Below are 26,216 nucleotides of genomic sequence, written 5' to 3'. Positions count from 1 at the left end.
TCTTAAAATCATGTTTGTAAAAATACAAGATTTTATATCCCTCTAAAATAGTTTTAATACACTACCTTTCAAAAGTGTTGGGTTGGTAAGATTTTTTAATGTTTTTGAAAGAAGTCTCTTCTGCTGACTAAGGCTGCATTTATTTGATCAAAAATACAGTAATATTGTGAAATATTATTAATTTAAAAATACGTTTTAAAATGTAATTAACGAAGCTGAATTTCCAGGTGCTTAAGTAACATTTCCTGTTATTATCAAGGTTAAAAACAACTACGCATCTTAATATTTTTGTGGAAACCTGATGTATTTTTCATGATTGTTTTATGAATAGAAGTTTTAAAAAAAAACAGTATTTGTGGCCCTGGACAACAAAACCAGTCATAAGGGTCAATTTTAGTTAGGATAGGACAATATTTGGCCGAGATACAACTATTTGAAAATCTGGAATCTGAGGGTGCAAAAAAATCTAAATATTGAGAAAATCATCTTTAAAGTTGTCCAAATGAAGTTCTTAGCAATGCATATTACTAATCAAAAATTACGTTTTGATATATTTACGGTAGGAGATTTACAAAATATCTTCATGGAACATGATCTTTACTTAATATCCTAATGATTTTTGGCATAAAAGAAAAATCTATCATTTTGACCCATACAATGTATTGTTGGCTATTGCTACAAATATACCCCAGCGACTTAACACTGCTTTTGTGCTCCAGGGTCACATTTATTTGATATGGTAAAGACTTTTACACATTGTTTAAAAAATAAAAAAATCTGTCACTTTTGATCAATTTAGTGTGTCCTTCCTGGATAAAAGTATTTATTTCTTTATAAATAAATAAATAAATCTTACTGACCTTAAACGTTTGAACAGTAGTGTATATCTTACCCCAATAAAAGGAACCAGAATGAATGTTTCTCAAAGTGAGAGGAAATCCAGCAATCCTACAGACAACAGGTCATTCAGTCCATTGTATAAAATGGCCAGTGACCAGGTTTACAAAGTATGTCTACTGTACTGAAAACTGTACAGACAATGTTGAAAATGAAGGACTAAAGTAATAGGCACTTTTAGTATATAAGGCCATCATGGGAATATCAGCAGCACTGAACAGTCTGCAGAGCATATGGTCATCAAGTGTTATTAATGACTAATGCTTCTTAATGCTCAATGACTGTATGGCCGTCACTCTTTAGTTTTGGCCTGAAATTTCAGTTAAATGTCCAGCATTTTGTGTCCTTAAGTCACCTTTATGAAATGAAGGCAAATCAATTGACTGTTTTACGGCTGGTTGCCGGGAAATGAGGTTTGGTAATGCATAATCAATCAAATGAGGGAAGTTTCAAGGATTGTTCACACAACAGACAGAAACATTTGCTGAAAGAACCCCTTATCAAAAATATCAGAAGTCAGAAAAACATTCCCACATTCATTTAGAGCTTATAGCAGTTATAGTGCTTTCAGCAAGAACTAAAATCATTCAAAATGTCAGAAGTTCAAAAGTTTCCTGGAAACATTAACAGCAAACATAAAACACAATCAAAGTCTACTGCTCCGAGGGAAGATGAGAAAGGATGGAGTGTTCTTGTGCAAAGGCTGCTAGCTCTTTTAGGAACTCTGTGAAAAGAACCGTGGCATAGACCTCAGTTTCGTTTAAAGGAACCACAGTTTTGGGTTGGATAGTCGGGTTCTTCTTGATTCTGTCTGCTTCAGAACCATGGAACCAATCTCCATTCTGTGGACTCTGAGAGTCTAGATTGAAATGGAAAAAAAAAAAAAGAAGATATTGTACAATACATAAATATGGTACCAGAAAATTCTATAATGTATTTTATTCAAACCTATACGAGGAAGAGTAACTGAACAAACAAAGATGAAACCATTTATACTGCCTTACAATAGCTACTGTATGCAACCCTGAAACTGAGGAAAATTACTTCAAAATGATTTGATTGATTTGAATTGATTTACTCTGTTTTACTCTTAATCTAAACACAGTTTCTTCCACAGGTCTATACTATATTATATTGTTTAAAAGTTTGGGATTGGTAAGACTGTTTAATGTTTTTGTAAGAAGTATCTTATGCACCCCAAGGTTGCATTTATCAAAAATACAGTGATACTGTGAAATATCATTACAGTTAAATTAGCTGTTTTCTATATGAATATATCTTAAAATGTAATTTATTTCTGTGATGCGCAGCTGTATTTTCAGCATCATTACTCCAGTCTTCAGTGTCACATGATCTTCAGAAATCATTCTAATATGCTGATCTGCTCAAGAAACATTTCTGATTATCAAAAAATAGTTATGAAAACGGTTGTGCTTCTTCATATTTTTGTATAAATATATTTTTGTATAACAGATCTTTTTCAGGATTATTATTATTTTTTCAATGTTTTTTTTTTTTTATAATTTATGATTATTTAAATGCTTCCTAGCTGAATAAATGTGTTAAAAGTAATTTTTTTTTTTAATCTACTGATCCCAAACATTTGAATATTATATTATATGTTATGTTATGTTATGTTATGTTATATGTTACATTTCTTCAGAAAACAATCTGCTGACAAGAGCAATCCCTGTGGGTCATGTTTATGAAATATGCACATATTGATCATTCTTATTTTCATAATTAACAAATGATTATATTTTGTGTAGTAAAAGTGTTTTGTGTTTATTAAATCATGAAACAACATTGCTGAAAGGATAAGAACATACTCTTACCTCTTAGTGAACTCTCTCTGGCCAGTAAGCAGTGCTGAGCAGCTGTGAGAAGCTCAGGGAAATCTTTATTATTCGCTGACCACTGCTCTATCTGGTTCTTCACTGAGGCCAGTACCTATAAAATCAAGAAAGGCAAGAAGGGAGAGGGAAATTAATGAATGAATTAACAGATTCCATATTCTCCTTGTTGTGATGCATGCATGAAAGATCCACATTTACACCTGATATTAAGATCTATTTCAGATGATGTGTGAAACATGTGTGATTGGATCACCCAAACCACTTTATGAAATATCTTCATTATACCTGAAATCAACATGCAGTGATTCCAATTCTCTGAAATAACTGATATTTCTGCTTGAAAGCAGTTAGAGATCCTCCCATTGAAATCAAATACGAAACAAATCACATACGAAAAGCAGACCAAATTTGTGATGAACATTCGTGTTGGTGTGAACAGCCCTTAAACAAGGTCAAGGCTTGAAGTGAAAGCCCATCTTTGAGTGTATTAATACATAAATGAAGCAACAGATCTAATGCATTCCTCTCAAAGACATGCTGATGAATGCAACCTGGCAGACACAAGCTTCTGAGTTTTCACTATTGCTTTAAATCTCTTTTAATGATATGAAATAGGTATAATTCAGTTAATTTACTTGTTTACAAATTATGCTCTACTGAAATACTTATCAGACAACACGATCATGTTGCTCTGCTAAAAGCCATTTCATATAAATTTTGAGGGCTGCATACCCATTTAGCAGAGACTTTTCCACTCTTATGCTGACGAAGGGGAAATCTAAATAATACCCTACGTATTGAGCACAAAACCTTGCTTTGACACTGTGTGATGTGCCACTGATGTTATTTTAGCGGGTTTGTATCGGTATAATATTAGGGTTATAGAGACAAAGGCTACATTCACACCACAGCTGAATGTGGCCCAAATCCATTTTTCATCCCCCAAATCCGAAGCAAAGTTCACATGAGCTCGTAAATGTGTCCCACATTAGACATTGGTCTAAACAGGTGACATTTCTAAACTGACCTGCATACATAATATATGCTCAAAATATCTGGCATGTTAATCGGAGTTAAAGAAATGTAGGCAATTGTATTGAAGCTGATGTTTATTGGAGGACAGTGTGAAATTGCAGTTTGGGCATTTTGTGGTCTCTTTTTCTTCCGTACTAACTAAGCATGCAATGACAATGAATAGTTATATAGTTCAGTTAGTGTGCCTTAAAAACCACATTCATTCAGTCGATCAGATATTGCATGCACTTCAGTACCTGGTATAGTGAGCGGACGCTAGGCTGGAACACCATGTTTGTGTTGAGAAGGAAGGAGCGCAGCAGGGGCTGAGGGTAAGCAGCTAACTGGGCCAGAATGCCAGTCAGAAGCAAGTTCACATGGAGAGAGTTACTCGGCATGTTTTCTAGACGAGACAGCAGTACACTCAGAAACGGCCCTGAGAAAGACAAGAGTGAAACACAAATATTAGTTAAAAGGTAAATAAACTCAACTATACAAAATAAATGAGCCAGAACAAAACACCAAATATCGTATAGAACATTAAATTAAAACAAACACAAATCGATTCCAAAACTCTGCACAGTAGTTCATGGGGGACAGAACTGAGGTCAAACTTCATGAGATGCTGTGCCACACGGTGTTGCCAAGTCCGCAGTTTTCCCACGGAATTGTGCTACTTTTATACTGTTGCCGCGGGTTGCTTTTTAAACCGTGGGTTAACCCCTCTCTCCCCCAGAATGCGATTTCGAACGAGGTGGAACCCCGGAAAGAGGTTTTGACCCCCTGGAATTTGATTTGGCAAGTCCGTGATTGGGCTAGTTTTGAGTACCAATTAAGCCCTGTTCACACCAAGAACGATAACTATAAAGATAACGATAAAGATATAGTTCTAAAAATCATTCTCAATATTAAAGAACAGCAGAGTCCACACCCCAACTATAACGATAAAGACAAAGAGAAACGATATCGTTGGAATCACTTTCAAAACGATTTTTCTCCAGCTGATGAACGATAAAAAATTGACAGCCAATCAGAATCCATCCTGCTGTAACGAGCTCAAGAATTTAAAGCGGCAGACGTGCGTGCACTTAGAATAAACAGACGATATCGTTCACTGGTGTGGATGCTAATATCGTTATCTTTATAGTTATCGTTCTTGGTGTGAAAGGGGCTTTAGGCTGGTGTTGTTATGCAGACCTGGCAACAATGGTGCTACATTACTCAATTCAGTGCACAATTTCATGTATGTACATGTAAAATGATGTTTATGGTGTCTAGATGCCACTTTTTGAGTTAAACGGGTCATTACTGCTGAAATGTTTATTACAGTATACTGCTTAATGTTTTACACACCATTTTAAATGAGCAGGCAGTATACACTAATGTACACGGTTGTACACTCATTATGTTACTGAATGAGTGCACTATATAAATGAGTGTATGAAGAACATTGTGAAAGAATTCAAACAATTTAGCAAAATAACAAAATATGTTTTCTGACCTGTAAATGGCACAGCATGTCCCCTGCTCCCACTGCGGGGTTTGGTCCCAAAAGGAGATGGCAACTTTTCTGTCTCTGGTGTTTCTGGTGAGAAAGAATTAAAGTCGATCTCATCTTCCTCATCAACCATGAGGTCTGTAGGACTCTTGAGTTCACTGTCTGCTTTTGCTGGACTACTATGCTGTGCACCCAGAGTCCTTATGAGTTCCTCATACTGGGCCATGAGGTCCTCCCCTTCCAGTGACTTGTGGTCTGATTGGGACCCTCTCTTTTTACTGTCCATTTCATCTAATGGGGAGCTCAAGCCATTGCTCATCAAGGATTCTGAATTTGTAGTCTTTTGATCAGTTACTGGTCCATCTAACACCTCCTGCTTTGCTGGTTCAGTAGGTTTGGATGGGGCATGATAGCCGTTACCAGAGTTATGAGCATCCTTCTGAGCTACCAGGTCATAAACCATAACATCATTCTGGAACTCAGACTCTTCAATGTAAGAGCCCTTCACAATCATAATAGCAGTTTTCCGCAGTTCTTGAATGTGTTTCGGGGGCTCGTCCGGGATGGGACGCGTCTCCTGATCTTCCTCTGGATGCGGTTGTGTAGGACAAGCATCATAACTATCATCCCACTCCAGCTCCAGCAATCCAGGAGTAGCAGTGAGATCTTTGAGGGGTGGACTGGAGTGATGCATCTGATTTGGGGTTTTCTTGCTGGTAATTGGTGGCCGAGTCCTACCTGCTTCTTCCAAGGTACTGCGCTGGTATTCTTCTGGAGGAGGGTTCTCACCATCGTAAGGGGCCGACCACACACGGCATGCTCGCATACAGTGACTGATGCTGTTTTGTGCATCGTACAAGTAGTGCAGGTAACTAACATCCAGGTAGATCTCTGAGCCAATGACACAGGAGTTACCACAGTCGTCCTCCTCTGAGAGGACCTCTTTTGATTCTAGAGGAAAATGTACAAGCAATATTAAAACAGTCATTACATTTCATGACCTCTTTTTCACAAATACTGATCCTAACAAAAGTATTGCTTGGAATTTATATCAGCTTGTAAACACTTAAATAACAAGCACAGACATAAGCGGATTACATAGTCTGGAATAAAGAAATTAAGTTGATGCCAGCACTATTGAAGTTGCAGATTTAATTCAGAAGACGGAAGTCATTGAGACATGAATAACATTTCAGTCTGCAGACTTAGAGTCCACTAATCTGAACACATTTTTCATTAAGTTTGATCTTAGTCAACAAATCTTCAGGGCATGGTTTTGCGGAGACCAACACAAAACATTAAAATCTAGAAATCCTTTCAAAAAAACACCTTTAACGATTACTATTAAAATCTCTTCTGCATTAATCCTGGTCAAGTGTTTGCAATTCTGCTCCTGGAGGGCCAATGGATAGTTTAGTGCCAACTTGGCCCAAAACCCTTGCCTGGGTGTTTCTAGTCATACTTGATTAGCTGGTTTAACTGTGTTTAATTGGGGTTACTGCTAAGCTCTGCAGGACAGTGGCCCTCCAGGAACAAAACTGGACACCCCTGATCTAGGTCCTTATGAGATATTAGTTTCGATATAGGTCAAAATTTATAAGTTTTGTTATTAATAATGACACATTATGCACAATGCAACTTCAAATTACATGAAATAGCAAACTCTTCCACAGGAAGCAATGGAACTACATTATACCCATAGTTCCTATATGGGAGCCATCAGTGCCTTTTGACCACAGAATGGAGTCCAGTTGTCTGAGTGGAGGGGGGATGACCTCTGGAGAACAGCAGGAGGGTGTAAGGGCTAGAAACTTGGCGGCTGATACAGAGTAACAGTCTCTCTCTCTCAGGACTCTACGCTGACTCAACATCATGTGGTTACATGGGATCAGGTACCTGTCGGGGAAGGAGGGCCCACACGTACAGTGCCGCAAGAAAGACAGTTGAACACCAACACTGAGACTATGAGACAATATTTAAAATACACATGATGCACATCATACACAAACAAGTAAATAAATGTGAAGAGTCTGCAGAAATATACTCACTTGAAAACCAACTGGAGCATGACATCCTCACAATGCAAGCCAATGAGAGTGCGGAACAGGGCCAGCGATACTGTGCCAAGCTGGAACAAAAGCACAGCCTATAAAAACACACTACTACAAAAACCAACAGCTTAATGAAGACACTGCATTTGTTAAACAACAAAACTGGAATTAACTGATTTAAACCGTTTCATATTAATATTGCATAAAACAAAGTTGATTGTCATGCCTAACAGGATTCTTAAGGCTCAGTGCTGTAGAGTGTTCTGTTTGAATACACATGCAAACTAATATTTGAGTTCAAATATTAGTCTAATTGAATAGAAAGAGCCTGTAATCTACCTTCATTCCTTTATCTAATCTATCAACCACTTCTTAATACTTTTGGAGCCTGTCTTCACCCTTTCACCTTCACCCAAGCTCACTGATTGAGTTCTGCACTCTTACAAATACTCCCATTATAATCAATGATGCTGACTACACTGCACAATGAATCTCTTATTTACATCATGTTTACACTTTGTTGGTTATGATGAAAGGATTCGCAAGCGTGCAGAAGTCTGATTCTATGAGGTCGCACTAACCAAATCTAATATTCAATGTATCGCCCAGCACTAGTTCAGTGGCCTGTTCTCAAGCAAGTACTGCTCTTTGAGATTCAATTGGATGCATTTTTTTTTGTCAGTCAGGATGAAATTGTGGTTACCTGAAAAGGAGTATTGATGCGGCTGACCAGCGTGTCCAAAATGTGTACGTTGTCATGGCGATGGAGCAGGATGAAGCTTAGTAAGGTGTGCAGCAATGCAGGTTCAGATACGCTGCGTATGAAGAGGTCCAGGTATGCTGTTGTGGTCATCACCTCTTCAAGTGTCAGCTACAGAAGATTAGGGTGCTTAAAATCAAATCTTACTGATATCAAGTATCAGATCTAGGAAGAAAATGGCTTACGGCCCACTAACCTTGTGTAATGCTGGTGCTAGAACAGGTACCAGAAAACCATTATGAATGTAGCCAACCAGCTGGTCTCTAATGGAAGGATGGGCCACCTACACACAAAGCAAAGCTCAAATAAGATAAATTGACACCGTCTAAATGTATTTTTACTTCCTTTTATCTACTGGGCATCCAGTACTCCAATACTCTTTCTGAAGGCCCACTGTCCAGCAGAATTTAGCTATAGTCCCTATTAAACACACCTGAGCCAATTAAGGTCTTCAGGATCACTTCCTGGCAGGTGTGCAGGAGCTATACTCTTTAAGAAAGTGGCCCTCCAGGAGCAGGATTGGACACCTCTGCTACAGACAAAACACGAGCGCAGTAGAAATGAAGTAGCACAAGCACACACCTGTATGACAGCATTGCAGAACTCCAAGGAGTTAAGAAACTGCACAAGAGCGGGCAGCTGCTGCCAGTCCTCACGGTGCAGACAGTGCCACTCCTCACTGGGTACATCCAACTTGGTGGGCAAAGATGAGTAAAGCCCACTCAGACCTGTAGCCAAAACCTTCATCAAAAAAAAAAAATACAACTGTTACTCCATTTCATTCATCTGCAACTAGGGCTGAAATGGTTAGTTGACATTATCAACAACATCGACCATAAAAAATTGTTGATAAATATTTTTGTTGTTGAATAGTCGTTTGATCTCATATGACCTCATGTAAGGGCCTGCAATAACGTGGCTTGACCAGTGTGGTGCTGTGCAATCCAATAGAAGACGAAACGCTTATGAGAAGTGCAAATAAAACCTAACCAGTAGAGTGTGGGAATTTTTTTTTTTTTTACAAAACTACAAACAAAAACTGCTTTTTTTGTTCAAGTTCTTTTTCATTCGCTTAGGATTAAAAAGTTGTTTGCTATAAGCAAGCAGTGATTTACTGTTAAAAACCATCCTGACGCTGCTGAGAGCGGCGTTTAGATGAATATGTAAATATGTGCTGTGTGCTTTCCTCTCAATAACAAAATAAACACACAACAAACATGACAGCATGGGAAAGCAGCAAAGAAAGCATCTGAAAGCAGCTCTATATGTATATGAATATGTATAACCCAATATTTTAATAATTTGCAAAGATGAATAATCTGTCAAAGCCTACTGATTAGTCAGTGAAATAATCAATGATTAGTCAATTAATCATTCTAATGATCGTTAGATTAATCGATGATCAAAATAATCGTTTGTTGCAGCCCTATCTGCAACCATAAAAATAAACTGGGAACAGCCTGACTAACGGATCGTATTTTCTTCTTCTGGCTTTGAAATCAATGATAAACATCGCTGGATGTCAGGATTATAATATATGGATAGTGAGTACATTTAATAGCCAATTAATTCAAAATACACTTGTGAACACTTCAATAAAAGGCCATCATAATAGCACAATAATCTTTAGTTACATGCCTCCTGGCTTCATTCACTGGCAGATGAATGTGAGGTCAGAAAGGGCTGAGAGTGCATGTGAAGCTGATGTCATCTTAGTAAGACGGGTACTCATCCATGTTGTAACAGATCATGCAATTATGTCTAATGACTTTACATAAGCACAGACTGTGCTGCTGGATGCCCTTACGGGGCCCACGGTGGGAGATGTTTGAAAGAAAAATGTGATCATATTCAGAAACAATCCATGCAATCACTAAAAATATAACCAGTTTAACTGTCCTTTTGGCTTCATTGACTGTGGATTTCATTGCGATTTCATAAACAGCCAGATAAGATTACTCAAAAGTGTTATTTTTTCAATAGAGTTCATGCTCATTATAAGCGATAAATGTCATATTTCTTCAGGGTTTGCTACTCCATATAATTATGATGATGATGTACAGTAGGTGTTCATTCAATTCCTGTTTTGTTCGTTTTTAGTTTGTTCTGTCCCGTTTAACATAAGTTGGCCCAATTTAATGAGCCGTCTATACAGATGTAAAGATTTCAGCCAATACCAATATTAGTTTTATGGGTGATGAGCAATAAATGGCCAGTTATAAAATTCTATAATTGTTTGTCTAAAACAGTTTTAAATGTTCACAACATCCATATTCATTTTGGGATTTACTAAAGATTGCATTTAAGTGTTATTAAATGTTTTGCATTTTTTAAGATTAACTTATTGTGAGCACAAGATGATGGCAAAGTAATCTAAATGTGAAAATATCGCTAATAAGCATACACGATTAAATATGCAATATGAACCTATAGATACACAATATATCAGTAGCATATTAATTACACTGGGATTCAATACAGTATTTTAAACGGGTGAAATGGGAATGCCTTTTTATGCACTCAACAATTCAGAAAGCACCATGGTCCCTAAAGACTATTTAATTAAATGGTAATTTAGCCAATGCACAGCATTAAATAAAGCAAGGCAGCACAGCAGTAACTCTAGTAATCATTAGCACTTCTGGGCAGAATCCTAGTACTTTAAAAAGAGAAACATAAATAGCGAAACAGTATAAATATAAGAGGAAGATATATAATAATAGGCTCATACCGGACAGAAATAGGTGTTCTCTGCGATGTGTTTGGCCACAACTTGGTTCTCAGCAGAAAGAGCCATGATTAGGAGAAGTGCATCTCTGGCCTGCTGTCCCACTGACCCTTCCCTGTGTATGAAAGGGATGAGCAGAGAGAAGATGAGGAAATTAGCAGCTCCTTGGTCCTCGCTCGTATGGAAAAACAACTCCAAGACTGACGGGTCTTTAGCTAGGACACAGCACAGCTGATTCAAGAGCAGCACGAGTTCTGTCTCCACAGCGGAGGAGCTTGGACCCGATGAGGAGCCAGAGCAGGACGACAAGAGCATCATCAAAGGCTTGAGCACAGGTTTATGATGAAGTAATGGCTGCTTGGCTTGTCCGATCAGCATCTCGTACATCTTCAGTTGCTCCAATTTCATATCATCTGTGAATTCTCGCCTCAGGCTCCAGATAAACAGTCTCTCCAACACGTTCTCCATCACTACAAACTCCAGGATGGGCCCCATGGCTCCATTCTGACCACACTCCTCCTCCATGAGGAGGAACAGCATGTGCTCTACATAGTTCTGCACGGCGCTGGCCTCATCGCCAGGGATTGGACCGAAACGGAAGCTGCCGAGTCCTCCACCCCCACCAAGACCGTGACCTCCACCCGGACCACCAACATTACTGCGCAGCGGGTCATGCTTCTCCAGAATCTTCACCACCTGAGAAAACGTCAAGAGACCAGAAATCATTCACATAAGCAAGTTGAGAGAACAGTCAAAGTATAGCAAGTATAGCAAGTTTTCCCTTTACAGTATGAAGTTGCTAAATTATTTTACTTTATAAACTAGATGGGTAAAATTTGGAAACAAAATTTAATGTTGGCTTGAAATAACTCGCTTTAAGTTTGAGGATTTTAAGTGAATAAAATGCTATTAACATGTTCTAACACTGCTAAAATGTTTAAGCACGGTGCTAACATGAATGAGCATGTTGCTACCATGTTGACACTTTGCTATTTAACATATTGTTAACATGATTTATTTAGCACACTGTTAGCATGTTTTAGCATGTGGCTACCACAATTTAACATGTTCCTAACAGGATTTAACACTGCTTGCATGTATAATGTTGCTAGCATGTTTGAACATGTTAACACGATTTAGCACATTGCTAGCAAGTTTTAGCATGTTGCTAGCATGATTTAACACGTTGCTAGCAAGATTCAACACATTTTTTGAATGTTTTAGCATGTTGTTAGCATGTTTTAACATGTTGCCCTATGATAGTCATCAAGCTTTGCTAGTGAAAGCTTAAAAACTCTATTAACGTTATTGTACAAAAGTTTTGACCCCCTCAATGTAAAATCTAAAGGACTTTTCAAAGTTTTGCTTGTCTAGTTAATGAAAGTCCAATCAGTTAGAAAAGATATAGCATACGGACTTAGACCAGGCTGAAGGTCTGACCTGAGTTTCGTGGTTCTAGCTTAAAAACTCTTTTTCAAAAATATATTTTAATTAATGAAAATAATATAAATATAAAAAATAAAAAGATAAATGAATAAAACATAAAAAATATAATTAAAATGATTCATTAAAATAATAAATTAAATATTTATACTGGAATATTGCTATGTAGCAGAAAAACAACTCACCTATTTTATGTAAATTAACTCAGATGTAGCTGAAAGCTGGTAATCCTGATCAACTATGAAACAACGAGCCCTCTGTCTTTTACCATTGTGACAAAACTCCCAGTCAGGTGTGAGTCAGACTGAGATTGGGTCATTAAAGGATTAGTTCACTTCCAGAATAAAAAATTCCTGATCTTTTTTTTTTTTTAAGAAAATGACCGATCTTTTTGCTTGATAAGACCCTTATTCCTCGGCTGGGATCGTGTAGAGCCCTTTGAAGCTGCACTGAAACTGCAATTTGGACCTTCAGCCCGTTGGTCCCCACTGAAGTCCATTATATGGAGAAAAATATTTTCCTCAAAATTTCTTTACGACTGAAGACAGAAAGACATGAACATCTTGGATGACATGGGGGTGAGTTAATTACCAGGGCATTCTTATTCTGGAAGTGAAATAATCATTTAATAGAGCAAAGGAATAAGTGCATGCAAGGCCAGTGGCATATTGCTCTTAACAAAGTGCATCATTCATCAATGCAAAGTAAGCAGGAAGTGGTCAAACAGTTAAAGTGTTAACTAATCCAAATGAGTACTAAAATATTCAAATGATCTCATATGCAGTTTCCCTTTCCAAAAATCACCCTAATTTCCATCTTTAGAGTTTCTCTAATGGCCTGAACTTGTCTTCTGTACCCAAACAATGCCTCTATGTTCTGGAGCATTCTGCTGAATCAGAATGAGGTCAGGAGCCTCATTCACAGTGTAACACCAACGTAATAGTCCGTTCTAGGACCAGTTCAGGATTTTAACAGCTTTTTAATTATTATATTAATATATATTAATATTTGATCATTTATAACATGTAAATATACTTTATTTGTAATTGTTTTACTATTGCATTTCATCATTAAGCCTCATATACAATAAACTTCACATAAGATAAACAGAAAGTAACACTACTCATATAATACTTGGTTTGTGCACAACAACACTTTGTTTTGTAAGGTAATTCTCACATGAAAGTCACCACAGTGAGCATCATATATGTTCTTCTATTTTGCCAACAGTAGCATCATGCATACATAAAACAGCGTAGAAAAACATCAATTGAGGAATGAATATACAGTAAAAGGTCAAATATTCAGTACCTGCGCCCAGTGGTTTTTGAACACGATCATGCATGTTTCAGGGTCCACTCCTTTCGGGACCAGTGACTTGCCACCTCGATTCCCATTGGCAACCATGGATGTCATTGTTGTGCCCTCACAGCAGGACTAAACCATCATGAAGGGTGGGGCTGATGCCAGTTTCAACCTAACATGGATAACTGCACAGTAGCATCAGACACTGACAACCTGGAGATAAACACAGAACAGCCTGATTTAAAAAAATTAAAATTAAAAATCTGAACTGAAAAATTAAATAAAATACCGAATTAAATTAAAATAGTTATTCCTAGATATAGATATACATGGAGTTCCTGTGAGACGAAATACTGGCAAAGCACAAACCAAACACTAACAGTACAGCAGAGAACAGTTAGGTTGCGGTCTGTTTTAATGTGCATCACTATTTCAGTGGCTGTCTTGGCAATAGCAATGTGTAATCTTTAGAAAAACAAAGCCTTCCAAGCGAGGTCTGTTGCAGTAATGTGGCTGCCTTAACATAACGCGAATGAATGAATGAACTCAGCTGCCATCGCTTAAAGATGCTAATTAACAGCATGTGGATTTGAGCTTTGTGTGCTATGCAATATCATACATGTTGCGTCTTATGTAATGCTTCCTAAAATAAAGAAATGTTGCAGTACTGCATCTCGCCTGCTTTCTACTGTATATGCCAAGCTATTTTTATCAAATCAATAAACAGACCCACAGCCTTAAGCATTGAGATAACAGCTATTGGCTTCAACCAAATGTGTGTGCAAGCACCAGTGATTATAGATGGATACAAAGACACTCTCTGTCTCCAGTCAAAAATGTGTGTAGGAAGTATTATCTATAGGTGTGTGTGTGTGTGTTGTCTAAAGGATGAGCAAAGGCATAAACAATGGCATTCTCAACAATCCATGTGGTCTGAAGACAGCGTTTAAAAAAAAAAAAATTGCAGAATGCATATTATGCATAGTAAAAATGCATAGTAAAAATCATTAAAAAAAAAATTACATTTAAAAAAATCTTATATTTTGGATATATTTTTGCACACTCTGGACATTCTCTCAAACGTCATGAGATGCATGCTGGGATGCCATTAAAACAGTGTAGGCTTTTTCCATTCATTCACAGTCAAACTCATGCATTTCACATTTTTTAGAAATTAATATGTTAGTTTTATTTAAAAAAAATACATAGGCGCAAATTAGATTTTTCTACAAAACTAATTTCAAGCACTTTTCAAGCATTTGATCTTGATTTAAGCCTACAGAAGAAGATTTGATTTGAGGTTGATCAATATTGTTTTATATCAATCAAAACCAATACAGATTATTATGCAGAGACAATTTTTATTTTTTTCCTAAAATAATAAATACAATTAAAAAATAAATTAATTAATAAAAAAATAATAAATGCTAGCTAAATAATGACACCACAAAAAACATGCATATTTTATTCTCATTATTATTATCAGTGGTCAAAAGGTTTTAAAAGGTGTTCTCAGCATCAGCATGTATAAATCTCTACAACCAGGATCCTAAATCAGTGCATCACACACCCCATAGCTGTGAATTTGCCATGTGAATCTTTACACAATACTAAACATCCAATCAGTAAACAGAAACTATTGCCCACGCATTAATTCAGAGCCAATCATTGCAGAAAGCTCAGTTTGAAACACAAATGTGACAGAAACATGCAGATACACATACGTTTTTGGTTACACGTGGAGCCGTCCATTCTCAATAAAGCACAGAAACCCAGAGGGAAGACAGAATGGATTTTGAATTTCCACCTACCTCACTGCTGAGAGCGGCTGCTGGAGACACAGTATTTCGTAAAGCAGAGAACATCCACATCTTCAGAGGGTTCAGGAGCACTCCTGAGATAATGTAGGTTGAGATCTAGTCAAGGGGGATTCTGAAAAAAAGAAAAGAATGGGAAGAACAGCTTAGCGGAGTTAATGAGAGCAGTGTGAGTGAGACGAGCAGGGCCAGGAAATGACTAGATGGATCAGAGCAGTGACAAAGAGGTTCAGAATGGTACTGCAGAAGAGAATGAGGAAGACATGAGGAGAGGAGCTGGGAATTCAGAAATGGAGAGGGGGGAGAATGAGATAGAGAGAACTTGTGTCTATGAAAAGCATAAAATCTGAAATAAAGCCACTCTTAAACTCCATTCAATAATTGAACAGACAGACAGAGCATGAAAACACTGATCCCATGAGCCACTGCAGCTGGAGGAGATGCAGACAAACTGCTGTCAAGACCAGCCCTGCAAATGTAAAAGTAAATAAATAAAAAACATTTATAAATATAAAATGTACGTAATGTCAGAAAATATTCTGACAAAATGTTCTTTTGAACATTCTATTAAACAAAGATTCAAAAAAAAAACCAAAAAAAAAAAGTATCAGTTTTCACAAAATGTATACTACTTTCCATAACACTGACTGGTTCTTGAGCAGCAAATAAACATATTAGAATGATTTCTGAAGATCATGTGACACTGAAGACTGGAGTAATGATGCTGAAAATTCAGCTTTGATCACAGGAATAAATTACAAAGGTAAAACATATTTCAGCAGTTATTTTAAATCGTAATAATATTTCCCTTATACTGTTTTCATTGCATTTTTTATCAAATAAATGAAGATCTGGTACGCATAACAGACCTCAAGAATTGACTTAATTTGCTTAATTTAATAATATATAGCTGATAAAGTCACCCAGCATCACAGAAGGCTATTTTTTTAATTATTCAATAAGGTATGGAGAATAAAACAGATTAAAAGATTTTAAAAAAGATCTTCATATCATCACACAACACAAAAACTGTATTTCGACCTAGGAGTAAGCAGTGTAGTCACTAAAAATTTGCCTAGTTATGTCTAAAAGTCACTTAAAGGGATAGTTCACCCAGAAATGAAAGTTTACTCACCCTCAAGCCATCCTAGGTGTGTACGACTTTCCTCTTTCAGACGAATCCAATCGGAGCTATATTAAAAAATGTACTGGTTCTTCCAAGCTTTATAATGGCAGTGAATGGGGGTCCAGATTTTGAAGCTCAAAAAATGCGTCCATCCATCATAAAAAGTTTAGCAGCTCCGAGGGGTTAATAAAGACCTTCAGAATTGAATCGATGCAGGTGGAGAGTAGGGTTGCAAACGTCCAGTAAATTTCGGAAACATTCCAGAAATTTTGGAAACTTTCCAGGATTTTTTGGAATATTCCAGGGATTTTTGGAAAGTTTCCGGAAATTTTCCACCCCTTTGCAACCCTAGTGGGGCGCAACAGCTCATTTACATTTAAAGATGCATGCACGAAAACAGCGCGTTTCTGCTTCCAACTCAAAATAGACATTTTCAAAATGATATATTAAATGATCTGTGGGGTATTTTGAGCTGAAATGTCACAGACACATTCTGGGGAAACCTGAGACTTATATTAGATCTTGTAAGAAGGGGCATAATAGGTGCCCTTTAATATAACTCCGATTGTATTCATCTGAAAGAACAAAGAAATATACACCTAGGATGGCTTGAGGGTGAGTGAATCATGGGGTAATTTTCATTTTTGGGTGAACTATCCCTTTAAATTTGCTGTAGATCAATGTCAGGAGGTTGAGATGCCTTGAAAGTTTCCTTACGTGACGCCTTCATACAAAAACACTGCCAGTTAAATCATTGACTGGGTAGCAAGGGTTATAGACACATTTGTGCATAATTGCACAAACAATGCATCAGTGTGTTTGCAATGACTGGTGGACGAGTGCATCTACTGTGACTTTTACCGAGCGATCTAGTCAACTAGAAAAACGCATTCAGTGATACTGTCTGCAGGCTGTGAGTAAAAGCAGCATTAGATAAAACTTATTTTAATGTTATTTATGTATTGTAATAAAGGCAGCTTCCTTGCCAGGTCCGGATGAAATGCGCTCACGGGAAATGACCAGGGTAAGCGTTCTGTTATCAGAAAAGCATGACCCAAATTACACATACACTCATTAATCAGTGTGAGAGGGGTGGACAGAGAAAACCTCTGGAGAGGAAACTACACTGGATTCTTGATCTTGTTCTACTTCTTCAAAGAGATGAGAGGAGATACTGGGACAAATCTGGGACAGGGCCTTTCTACAGATATTAGGGAAATTACTTTCCTGACTGAGCGGCAGAGATGTCTTATCTTAGTAATGGTCTGAATGGAGTCACTCATGAGCACACTGGACCTGTGTTTACCTCAGATTAACCACACTTATCCAATTAAGGTCATTTAGTTAATTATGTTAATTCGATACTTACCACTTCCCGAGAAACTACAAACCTCAGCAAGAATATTTAACGTAAAGATATCATTCACAACACTTTTTTTTTTTTGCTTAGGACTTGAGAAACTGATTTTTATCGGAGCACCACATCATATAAAGTAGGCCTGAAATGACGCCACCCTTTAAATGTCATGTCACACCATTGAAAAACAGGTTCCATGTGTTTGTAGTGAGTCACGCCAAAACTCACAGGGCCTCATTAAAGCACCTGTTCGCATACGGGGAAAAAAAAAACAGTTTTCAAAGTTTAACAACTGAGAAAAGGCAGAGTTCCTTTTTTCTTTACAAGGTCATCACTTTAAAAAGTAACGTGATACTGGTCAGGGCTGGACTATTTGCTTAGAGTCCCTTTGTAATTGACTCTCCTTTGAGAATGGGTTGTGTTTCACGCCCTGCAAGCCAAAGGGAGTGTCCTTGGAGCTTTTCATGCTGAAGCGAGAGGTTGAGTAAGACAGAAACACGGCTAGCAAGTCAGTCCCACGCTACCACAGGGCTGTCGTCGTAACTTGTGTTGGAGATTGTTCTCTGTGCAGTCATCCACTAACACTTGCACAGTCCACAACATATGTCCGACTGCCATAAGTCAGATCAGTAGCTCAGAACATTCATTTGAAGCAGGGCTGAAATGAGGTCAGTTAAATAAACAGCAGCCTTTTTTTTTTTTTTTTACACAAAAATACAGGATAATTCATTAAGGACTCTTAAAAGTCATTATGTTTTGACTTTATGGTTAAATAATGAAGGGAAATAAGAAAGCATACTGGGTAAAAATGTATATGATAAAATTATGCTTTAGAAATCTATACTATAAATGGTGTATAAAAGTGTATAAAAACACTAAAAACAGAAATTACTCATTTTAAAATGCTACAAGCAAGTGTTACAAAATTATTAATGTACAGTTTTAAAAATGGGTATAAGATTACATTTAACAATGTTAATAAACTATTAGTGCTTTTCGAGATTAACTTAAATGAGTGTTAGATGATGGCAAATGTAAATAAAATAAAATGAAAACAAAAGTATAATTCAATATTCAATATCTAATAATACTGATATCATTAAAAAAATCACTATGGGTTATATCCCTATAAAACAGAAAATTGTCACACTTTATTTTAAGGTCCAATTCAACTATTAACTCTCTTTTGCCTCAATAAACTCCTAATTTGCTCCTTATTAATAGTTAGGTAGTTAAGTTTAGGTATGGGGTGGATTAAGGGATCTAAAATATGCTTATGAATAAGGCATTAATATGTGCTTTATAAGTGCTAATAAACAGCCAATATGCTAGTCATATGCATGCTAGTTAATAATGAGAATTGGTCTATTAAATATAGTGTTACCGTAAATGTATATATCCCTATAAAAATAGAAATACGATGCACCTATAACAGAATAACAAACCTAATTATAAAATGGTAAACTTTACTTTACTTAGCTATCTAAATGCAGACAATCCATAAACTTATTTTGTTTTTTATATAAAGCTATATAGGTTTTTGATCTCCTAGCATATGACTTTCATGATGGAAACACCTGGCCCTTGCTCTCTCTCTCTCTCACACACACACACACACACACACACACACACACAGGCAGGCACATACACATGAAGGACTCCCAAGCAAATCAAAGCAGGCATGTTTGTCATGATCAAGCACTGTCTGAAGACACACAAGGGGGATTTAGCAGCAGTCCTGGTGCCCATGGCGACTGGGTGACGTGAGGGCTATTACAGTGACGGAGTCTACTAAAAAATTTACAACGGATGCAAAGAGGAGACGACTACAGCCTCAAGTACTGGACCTAGTTTAGGGCTTGATTTCTGACCCGACGGTGAACGCACACATGCAAACATTTTCAAAAGCTACATCTGTCCCTGGAATCATAAAGAGCAGATCTTCAAATTAATTTTGATATTGATGTCCAAAGGTTGCTAAATGCAGCAGATAACCAGAACTTATAATTTTATGGCCTGTGATGTTATAATGCTGAAGGTTTTACTGTACACACATGAGATGCAAACGTGCTGCATGTTTATACTTTTCAGTCAGGGACCAACCCAGAGTTCAAGGCACATTAACACAACACCTGTCTCCATCCTGATTGGTGGAACCGCACAGGCCTAGAAGTAACTTGGGACCAGTAACTATGGAGACATTCGCAATCTGCGTGGTACTTTCAAACAGGGAAGTGGGTTGGGAAGACAATGACTTTACATAATGTGAGAACCTGCATGCAAATACGCTATGCTTGCATGTTTCCATACCAAAACATGGTTTGTGTTTATCTTATGTTTGCAGAGTTTGTCCACACTTACAAGCAGTAAAAATAAATATCCTGAGAAACTGAAAATCTATGACACAAAAGGCAGCAATCCTTCCCAAAGAAGTAAGCTTTCCAAAGGGAGAGGATTTTATGGAGCTGCCTGTTGCACTGAGATAAAGCAAAACTAAGGTGGCCTCATTAAGTCAAACAAAGAAACAGAAGTCAGGTGTTTGCCTTCTGCGATAAAGCACACCACTGTGTGAGAAATACTGGAGGCTTAAAAGGTGCACTTACTTTTTTTTCTTCTTCTCTCTCTGTAACTAAAAGCCGTTTTGTGCAACATAAAGTGAGTCATGCCATCATTGGAGTCGCCATGTTGAGACCACATGAACATGCGATTGGCTACTACAAGATTTCAGCAAGCATATTCTTAAACATAAACCTATACACAATCAAAAAGCAAAACAAATTATTATAAACCCAGCAAAGCCACATAATAAAACAGAACTCATAAGACTAGCCCAATTCAACAGCATAATCTAGAGTGATGGTATAGATCCACATGAGTGCGATTCACTAGTCCAAATGGAACGAGTGTGATACAAAATAAAATGTATTAACAAGCAGTGCCTGCTGGAGAGATGAAGCAAACTGCGACAACCCACTGCTCCCAAGCTACATATCGAGGATAAACACCAAAACGTCAGACCACAGAGAATATAAATTTGCTGCGAATGAATCTAAAAATATTTACACATTTATGAGATGGAGAAACAGACGACAAGGGGGAAAACAAAACCAAAACAAAAAGCAAAACAAAACACAAAATGTTATTTATAAGACAGAGACAAAACCAAATAAAAAAAGAGAGAGAAAAAAATAATAATCATTTTAATTTGTGAGAAAGAAAAACAGACAAAAGGGGAAAAACAAACCAAAAAAAAATGCAATTTAGGAGTTAGAGAGAAACGACAAAAAGGGGAAAAAACTATGCTAAAACAAAATAAATAAAAAAAACAGTTTAAAAAACGAATCCATTTGATAAATGTCATGCATCCGTGCAAACAGGCATATAAATAAAGCCCAACACAATAGGACATGAGGGCACAATGTAAACAAAGACATATTGAATGCACCTTTAAACTGATTATCAGCCTGCTCTTATAGCATCACACAAAAACATCAGTATCATGCCAATACTGCCGCAACAAAAATAAACAAGTTCAGAATTTGTTCATAATGAATACATTACTTCATCATCTGAAAATGCCTAAGGAAAAATAAACTGCTGAAATCCTGATATAACAGGCATGCTATATGGCTTGCTAGAGTTTATTGTGAACATGTGGGATGTTCACATGTAACAACTGAGAAAAGGCTGTTTGCGTAGGTTTCAAAAGGGGAAGGACAAACAAAATGAGAGAGATCCAAAAAAATGATAGAGAGAGAATGTTTGCACACAGAAAGCCCCTATGACAAAGCAAGAGAGATGCATGCTTGCTGCAATTACACAAGTAGGGGTATGCCGGTATCAAATTTTCATATTGCGATTAATTGCTAATGCTTTTATTACAGTATACGGTATTATCACGATATTAAAATTAAGTTTAAAAAAAATGTGCTGTCATAATACAGTATAACAGGTTTAATAACTTTTTTCTTATAACAAAAATAACTGAACATTTAAATGCAATAAAGCAATACAGAAAAATGTATAAAGTTAAAAGTTTTACACAGATGAAAGTGCAAAAGAACTATACAGACCAATAGGTATCACTTTACAATAAGACCTCATTAGTTAACCTTAGGTAATGCATTAACATTCACAATCAGCAATAGCTACATTTGCTACAGAAGTTATTAACCTTTGTTTAAAAAAATACAAGTCTTAGTTCATGTTATATATTGGAATACCTAAGATTAATGAATGTTCAGAAGAATTGTTCATTGGCAGTTTAACTAATTAATTAACTAATGTTAACTAATGAAGCCCTAATGTAAAGTGTGACCGAACAATAAAGAATCAAAACACTTTCAAACAATATCTAGGGCATGTTGTAGTCCAGATTAAAATGTAAAAAAAGATTGAAAATAAATAGCCTATTAAGTCTAAATATTTAAGTATTTGGCGCTGTGATGAACATCATTGCAAATACACAAATCTGAATGGCTGTTTAAATCATTTAAACACGATTCAGAAACAGAAAGTAGTGCAGCTGCTTTGTTTACAGGGTTTCCGGGGTAACGGCTGCATTTAAATGAATTATTATTATTATTATTATTATTATTATTTCTGCAGTTTAGCGCCATCTGCTGTCAGAGAGTGAAAGTGCGCTTTCATCCAGAGTGTCTCTCACATGTTCCGCCATGTGCTTATTTACATCAGAGTGCGCACGCGTCTTTCACGCAGCATACAGCAGTGTTGTGCATTTTGACCAGTTTATGGGAAAAGTATTCTTAAAATGCATTCAAAATTCTGAATAATTTGTAATATATAATTATTCACGGTATTTAGAAGTGCCCACGATAACAATATCGTGCATATTCATTACCGTGATATATCGCATTACCGAATACCGGCACAAGTCTATACACAAGTCAGATCAAACGCAGAGATGAGAGACACTTTCTGAATGCTTTCTGAAGTCTGAACGCTCTTTCAACACCACTCTTTCACCAGGAGTCTCCGAGGATTCAGTCTGAGTAAACAAGATTTATGAATAGAATATAATAAACCAGAAATGAGTGACATTACTGAAGGCAGGGATTTAAAAACATGGTTTTCCCAACATTGTGACATTTAGTTCAAGTGATGCCATAATCAGTCACTATTCCTACAGCACACACACACACAACATTCCCTATTGAGTCTAATGTCACAGCTATGCAGTCCTGAAGGTTTTTGTGTGTGTGTGTGTGTGTGTGTGTGTGTGTGTGTGTGTTAATCCTCACCACAAGACAAGGCTGAATCAGGCAAGGGCAAGCCAAGGGGAGGAACTACAGCTGGAACTGTCTACTGAAGTTTAGACACAAGTTAAAGCTGTTAAACTGTTTTCTATTGCAAATCCACATCAAAGTAGTACAATATCAACCTGAAGTGTTTCTCCTTTCAAAAACCAGATAATCCACTATGTTCATCCAGGGTTTTTGTTAACTAAAACTAAAACTATTAAAAACATGTTCATCAATTGAAATAGAGCTGAAATTAAAAATATTAGAGGAAAACCCTAAACAAACAAAAATCTGAAAATAGGTTTGCAGCACTTCTCAAAGTTGAAGCACTAAAATTGGGAAAACTGGAAATAAATAAACTAAAACGGAGCTAAAACTGAAATAAAAATAAACCCAAACAGAAAAGTTTTAGCACATCACAAAATGACTAAAAATTAAATTAAAATGAAAAGATAAAAATGCTAATTTAAAATATTAATAGAACCTATAATAGTAGCTATATAAATAATACTACAATTACATTATTCAGCTTCTGGAATGCATTATGGAATATGCACGACAGGCAACTGTGACAACTTAACAACAGTAATTTTTACTGCAGTAAGCAATATTTTTTAACATCAAATTACTAGGACAATCTTATTCCGCTTGTTTGTACTTGGTAAAAACATACCGCTATAAAGTCACAAAACATCACAGGTGCAACCAGAAACAAAGGTGTGCGACTTGTTTCACCTCTTGTGAAAAAAAAACCACACACACACACACACACACACACACACACACACATAAACAAGAATTTACAACCAACTCTTGAGGCACAACTTGCTTGCATTATGCGTTAAATAAAAGTGATCCATGGTTAAAATATAGATTGTGAATGTGATCCCAAAAAGGTAACTTCATAATAAGCCTACACAATACAATCTTAACACTGAATAAACAATTAAAACTCTGCAAACTATAGATTCTTATTATTGATGGTGAATAAAACGACCAAATTCAAACAACAACAACAAAAATCTCTGCTGCATTTTTCAAGTCATGTCAACAAAGAAGAAGCCAAAGAAATCGTTTCAGCACTACACAAGATCATTAGAATAGACTTACGAGTGTGCGTATAAATAACTAGGTAGTTTATTAACCATGTAGTTAGTTAAGCAAATAACTAGGATTTTGTTTTAGTAGTCATGGCTCCATCTTGAATCCACACAACCTAGAACAACCTGTGTATGTCGGAGCTGGCATAGAAACAATGTAACTTACACAACTCATAATAAAACATACTCAAAACATAATAACCCTTTATATGCTAAAAATAAAAAATCATAAAACATATAAAAAATAAAGCAGCAACAACATGGACAGTATTGTGAAATGACACATACTTCGCCTTTAGTGTCCAGACGCTTTTTTCTTCCACACCTGACAAAACACACTGCCTGTGTCATATTCCGCTGGCGTTAAACCGATCATAATCCCGTCTCGTTATCGATTTCATAATGACGGCTCAGTGCAGATCACACTTTGAAGATCCGGAGATCTCCGACGCCACTGCGCTCTCTCGCTCACCTGAGCAGAAAGGTGAGCTCGATCACAAGCCCCGCCCCCACTCTCTACACCCGAGCCGTGATTGGCTGCTGCTTGGGCGCTTGCTCACTCTTATTTGAATATAGATTATTTTTTAATAACATTACAGTTATTATGAAAGGTAAACTAACGATCATAGTCCAACAGAAATTAGCTAAATTTCTTATTAAGTGTCCTTGAAGTAACTTTGTCTTTTGGAAATCATATTTCACATGTTACAAAAACAGCATTGTTCCATTTTAGAAACATTTTTTTAATTGTACAATCATACTGTACAAACAACTTGGCCATATCAAAACATCTTCACATTACAATATACAGAACAGGTGCATACAAATACAACAGAAAGAGAGAGAACAGAGAGAGTACAAAAACAAAAAATAAAAAACTTTTCTTGTAAATCATATTCTATAATAATAGACAACAGATTTATTGCATTTTTCTTTTTCATCATTTTAAGGGCTTTTGTATACAAAACAAACTCATCATGAAATGCATAAAAGTCTGGTTTTACTTTCAAGTACCTAGATTTATGTATATCAAATTTCCCCAGCATAAGGATGCTATTGACCAGAAAATCATCTTTGTTATTGTTCATTTCAAGTCCATAGATAATGTCCTTTAGGGTGAAGCTGTCAAGGTAACGTACCTTTGGGTAAAGCCAGTCATGAATATCAGACCATGAAGCATCCACATACTTACAATGAAAAAACAGATGATTTAAAAAGAATTTCTTTAATTTTGGGAGATGAAGGAATTTTTATGTATTTAGTTCCAAGAATATGGTTTCTTTTTGGAAATTATAAGAAATTGAACTTCTGTAGACGACCATAGGATAAGAAAGGTTGTTAAACATATTTCTAATAATTTTGTTTGAACATTTTAGAAACATTGCCAAGTTACGAAACATGTTACCTGTTTCTGCTGATTTTCCATTTGCCCACCAATTTATTTTATTTATTTGCCTACTTTCATCACGTTTAATTATTTATTTATGTATTTAAACAAGAATACGTGTATTTATGCACACATTTATTTATTTATTTGTGCATTTATTTATTTATTGTTTTTGCAGGTTTCGTCCTCCATATAATCACACATTGAATTATTTATATATGTATTTAAACAAGAATACGTGTATTTATGCACACATTTATTTATTTATTTGCTTATTTATTTATTTTTAATAATAGGTTTGGAGCTCCATATTACACTAGTTATACAAAAGAAAATCAGAAGGTTATTAAATTTATTTATTTATTTATTTATTTACACGCGTACTGGTGAAAAATGTATAGCCTTGAATGCATTGTAAGTCGCTTCGGATAAAAGCGTCTGCTAAATGCATAAAATATTAATTATTAAACTATTTATTTTAAATAAGATTCAATGCATCGACTGTTTATATAATTTTTTTCACGTCAACCTTCAAAGTTAATCACTGAAAAATATTCATGCTGAATGTTTGGAAACAAACCCCAGAGGGCAGCAGACCATCACTTACTGTGCATCA

General features: G+C 36.3%; 1 protein-coding gene across 2 annotated transcripts; it reads right to left on the bottom strand.

Annotated features, from left to right (window-relative positions):
- Positions 1-893: 893 nt before the first annotated feature.
- Positions 894-24,655, bottom strand: LOC107700307 (protein FAM160A1-like). Of its 2 annotated transcripts, XM_016501929.1 has the most exons (13): positions 24,502-24,655; positions 15,364-15,484; positions 13,559-13,765; positions 10,808-11,500; positions 8,659-8,817; positions 8,273-8,359; positions 8,020-8,187; positions 7,314-7,393; positions 6,962-7,161; positions 5,269-6,216; positions 4,025-4,203; positions 2,733-2,847; positions 894-1,756 (listed from the first exon to the last, which is right to left on the bottom strand). In XM_016501929.1, exons 3-13 carry the CDS (start codon positions 13,661-13,663, stop codon positions 1,551-1,553), a joined length of 2,940 nt encoding a protein of 979 aa, XP_016357415.1. In that variant the 5' UTR covers positions 13,664-13,765; positions 15,364-15,484; positions 24,502-24,655; the 3' UTR covers positions 894-1,550. The 2 variants fall into 2 exon arrangements, with proteins under 2 accessions (XP_016357415.1, XP_016357416.1); XM_016501930.1 differs by lacking the exon at positions 15,364-15,484.
- Positions 24,656-26,216: the final 1,561 nt, after the last annotated feature.

Source organism: Sinocyclocheilus anshuiensis, unplaced genomic scaffold (assembly GCF_001515605.1).
Source record: "Sinocyclocheilus anshuiensis isolate Anshui unplaced genomic scaffold, SAMN03320099.WGS_v1.1 scaffold326, whole genome shotgun sequence".
Lineage (NCBI taxonomy): Eukaryota > Metazoa > Chordata > Actinopteri > Cypriniformes > Cyprinidae > Sinocyclocheilus > Sinocyclocheilus anshuiensis.
The sequence above is the reverse complement of the archived record's forward strand: the minus strand, read 5'-3'. Positions and strand labels throughout refer to the sequence as shown.

Coding starts and splice junctions, on each gene's coding strand:
- LOC107700307 (XM_016501929.1), bottom strand. CDS start 13,663: ATGACATCCATGGTTGCCAATGGGAATCGAGGTGGCAAGTCACTGGTC. Junction 2,848..4,024: donor GCGTCCGCTCACTATACCAG/GTACTGAAGTGC, acceptor TTGATTTTATAG/GTACTGGCCTCAGTGAAGAA. Junction 1,757..2,732: donor CAGAGAGAGTTCACTAAGAG/GTAAGAGTATGT, acceptor ATTTCAATCTAG/ACTCTCAGAGTCCACAGAAT.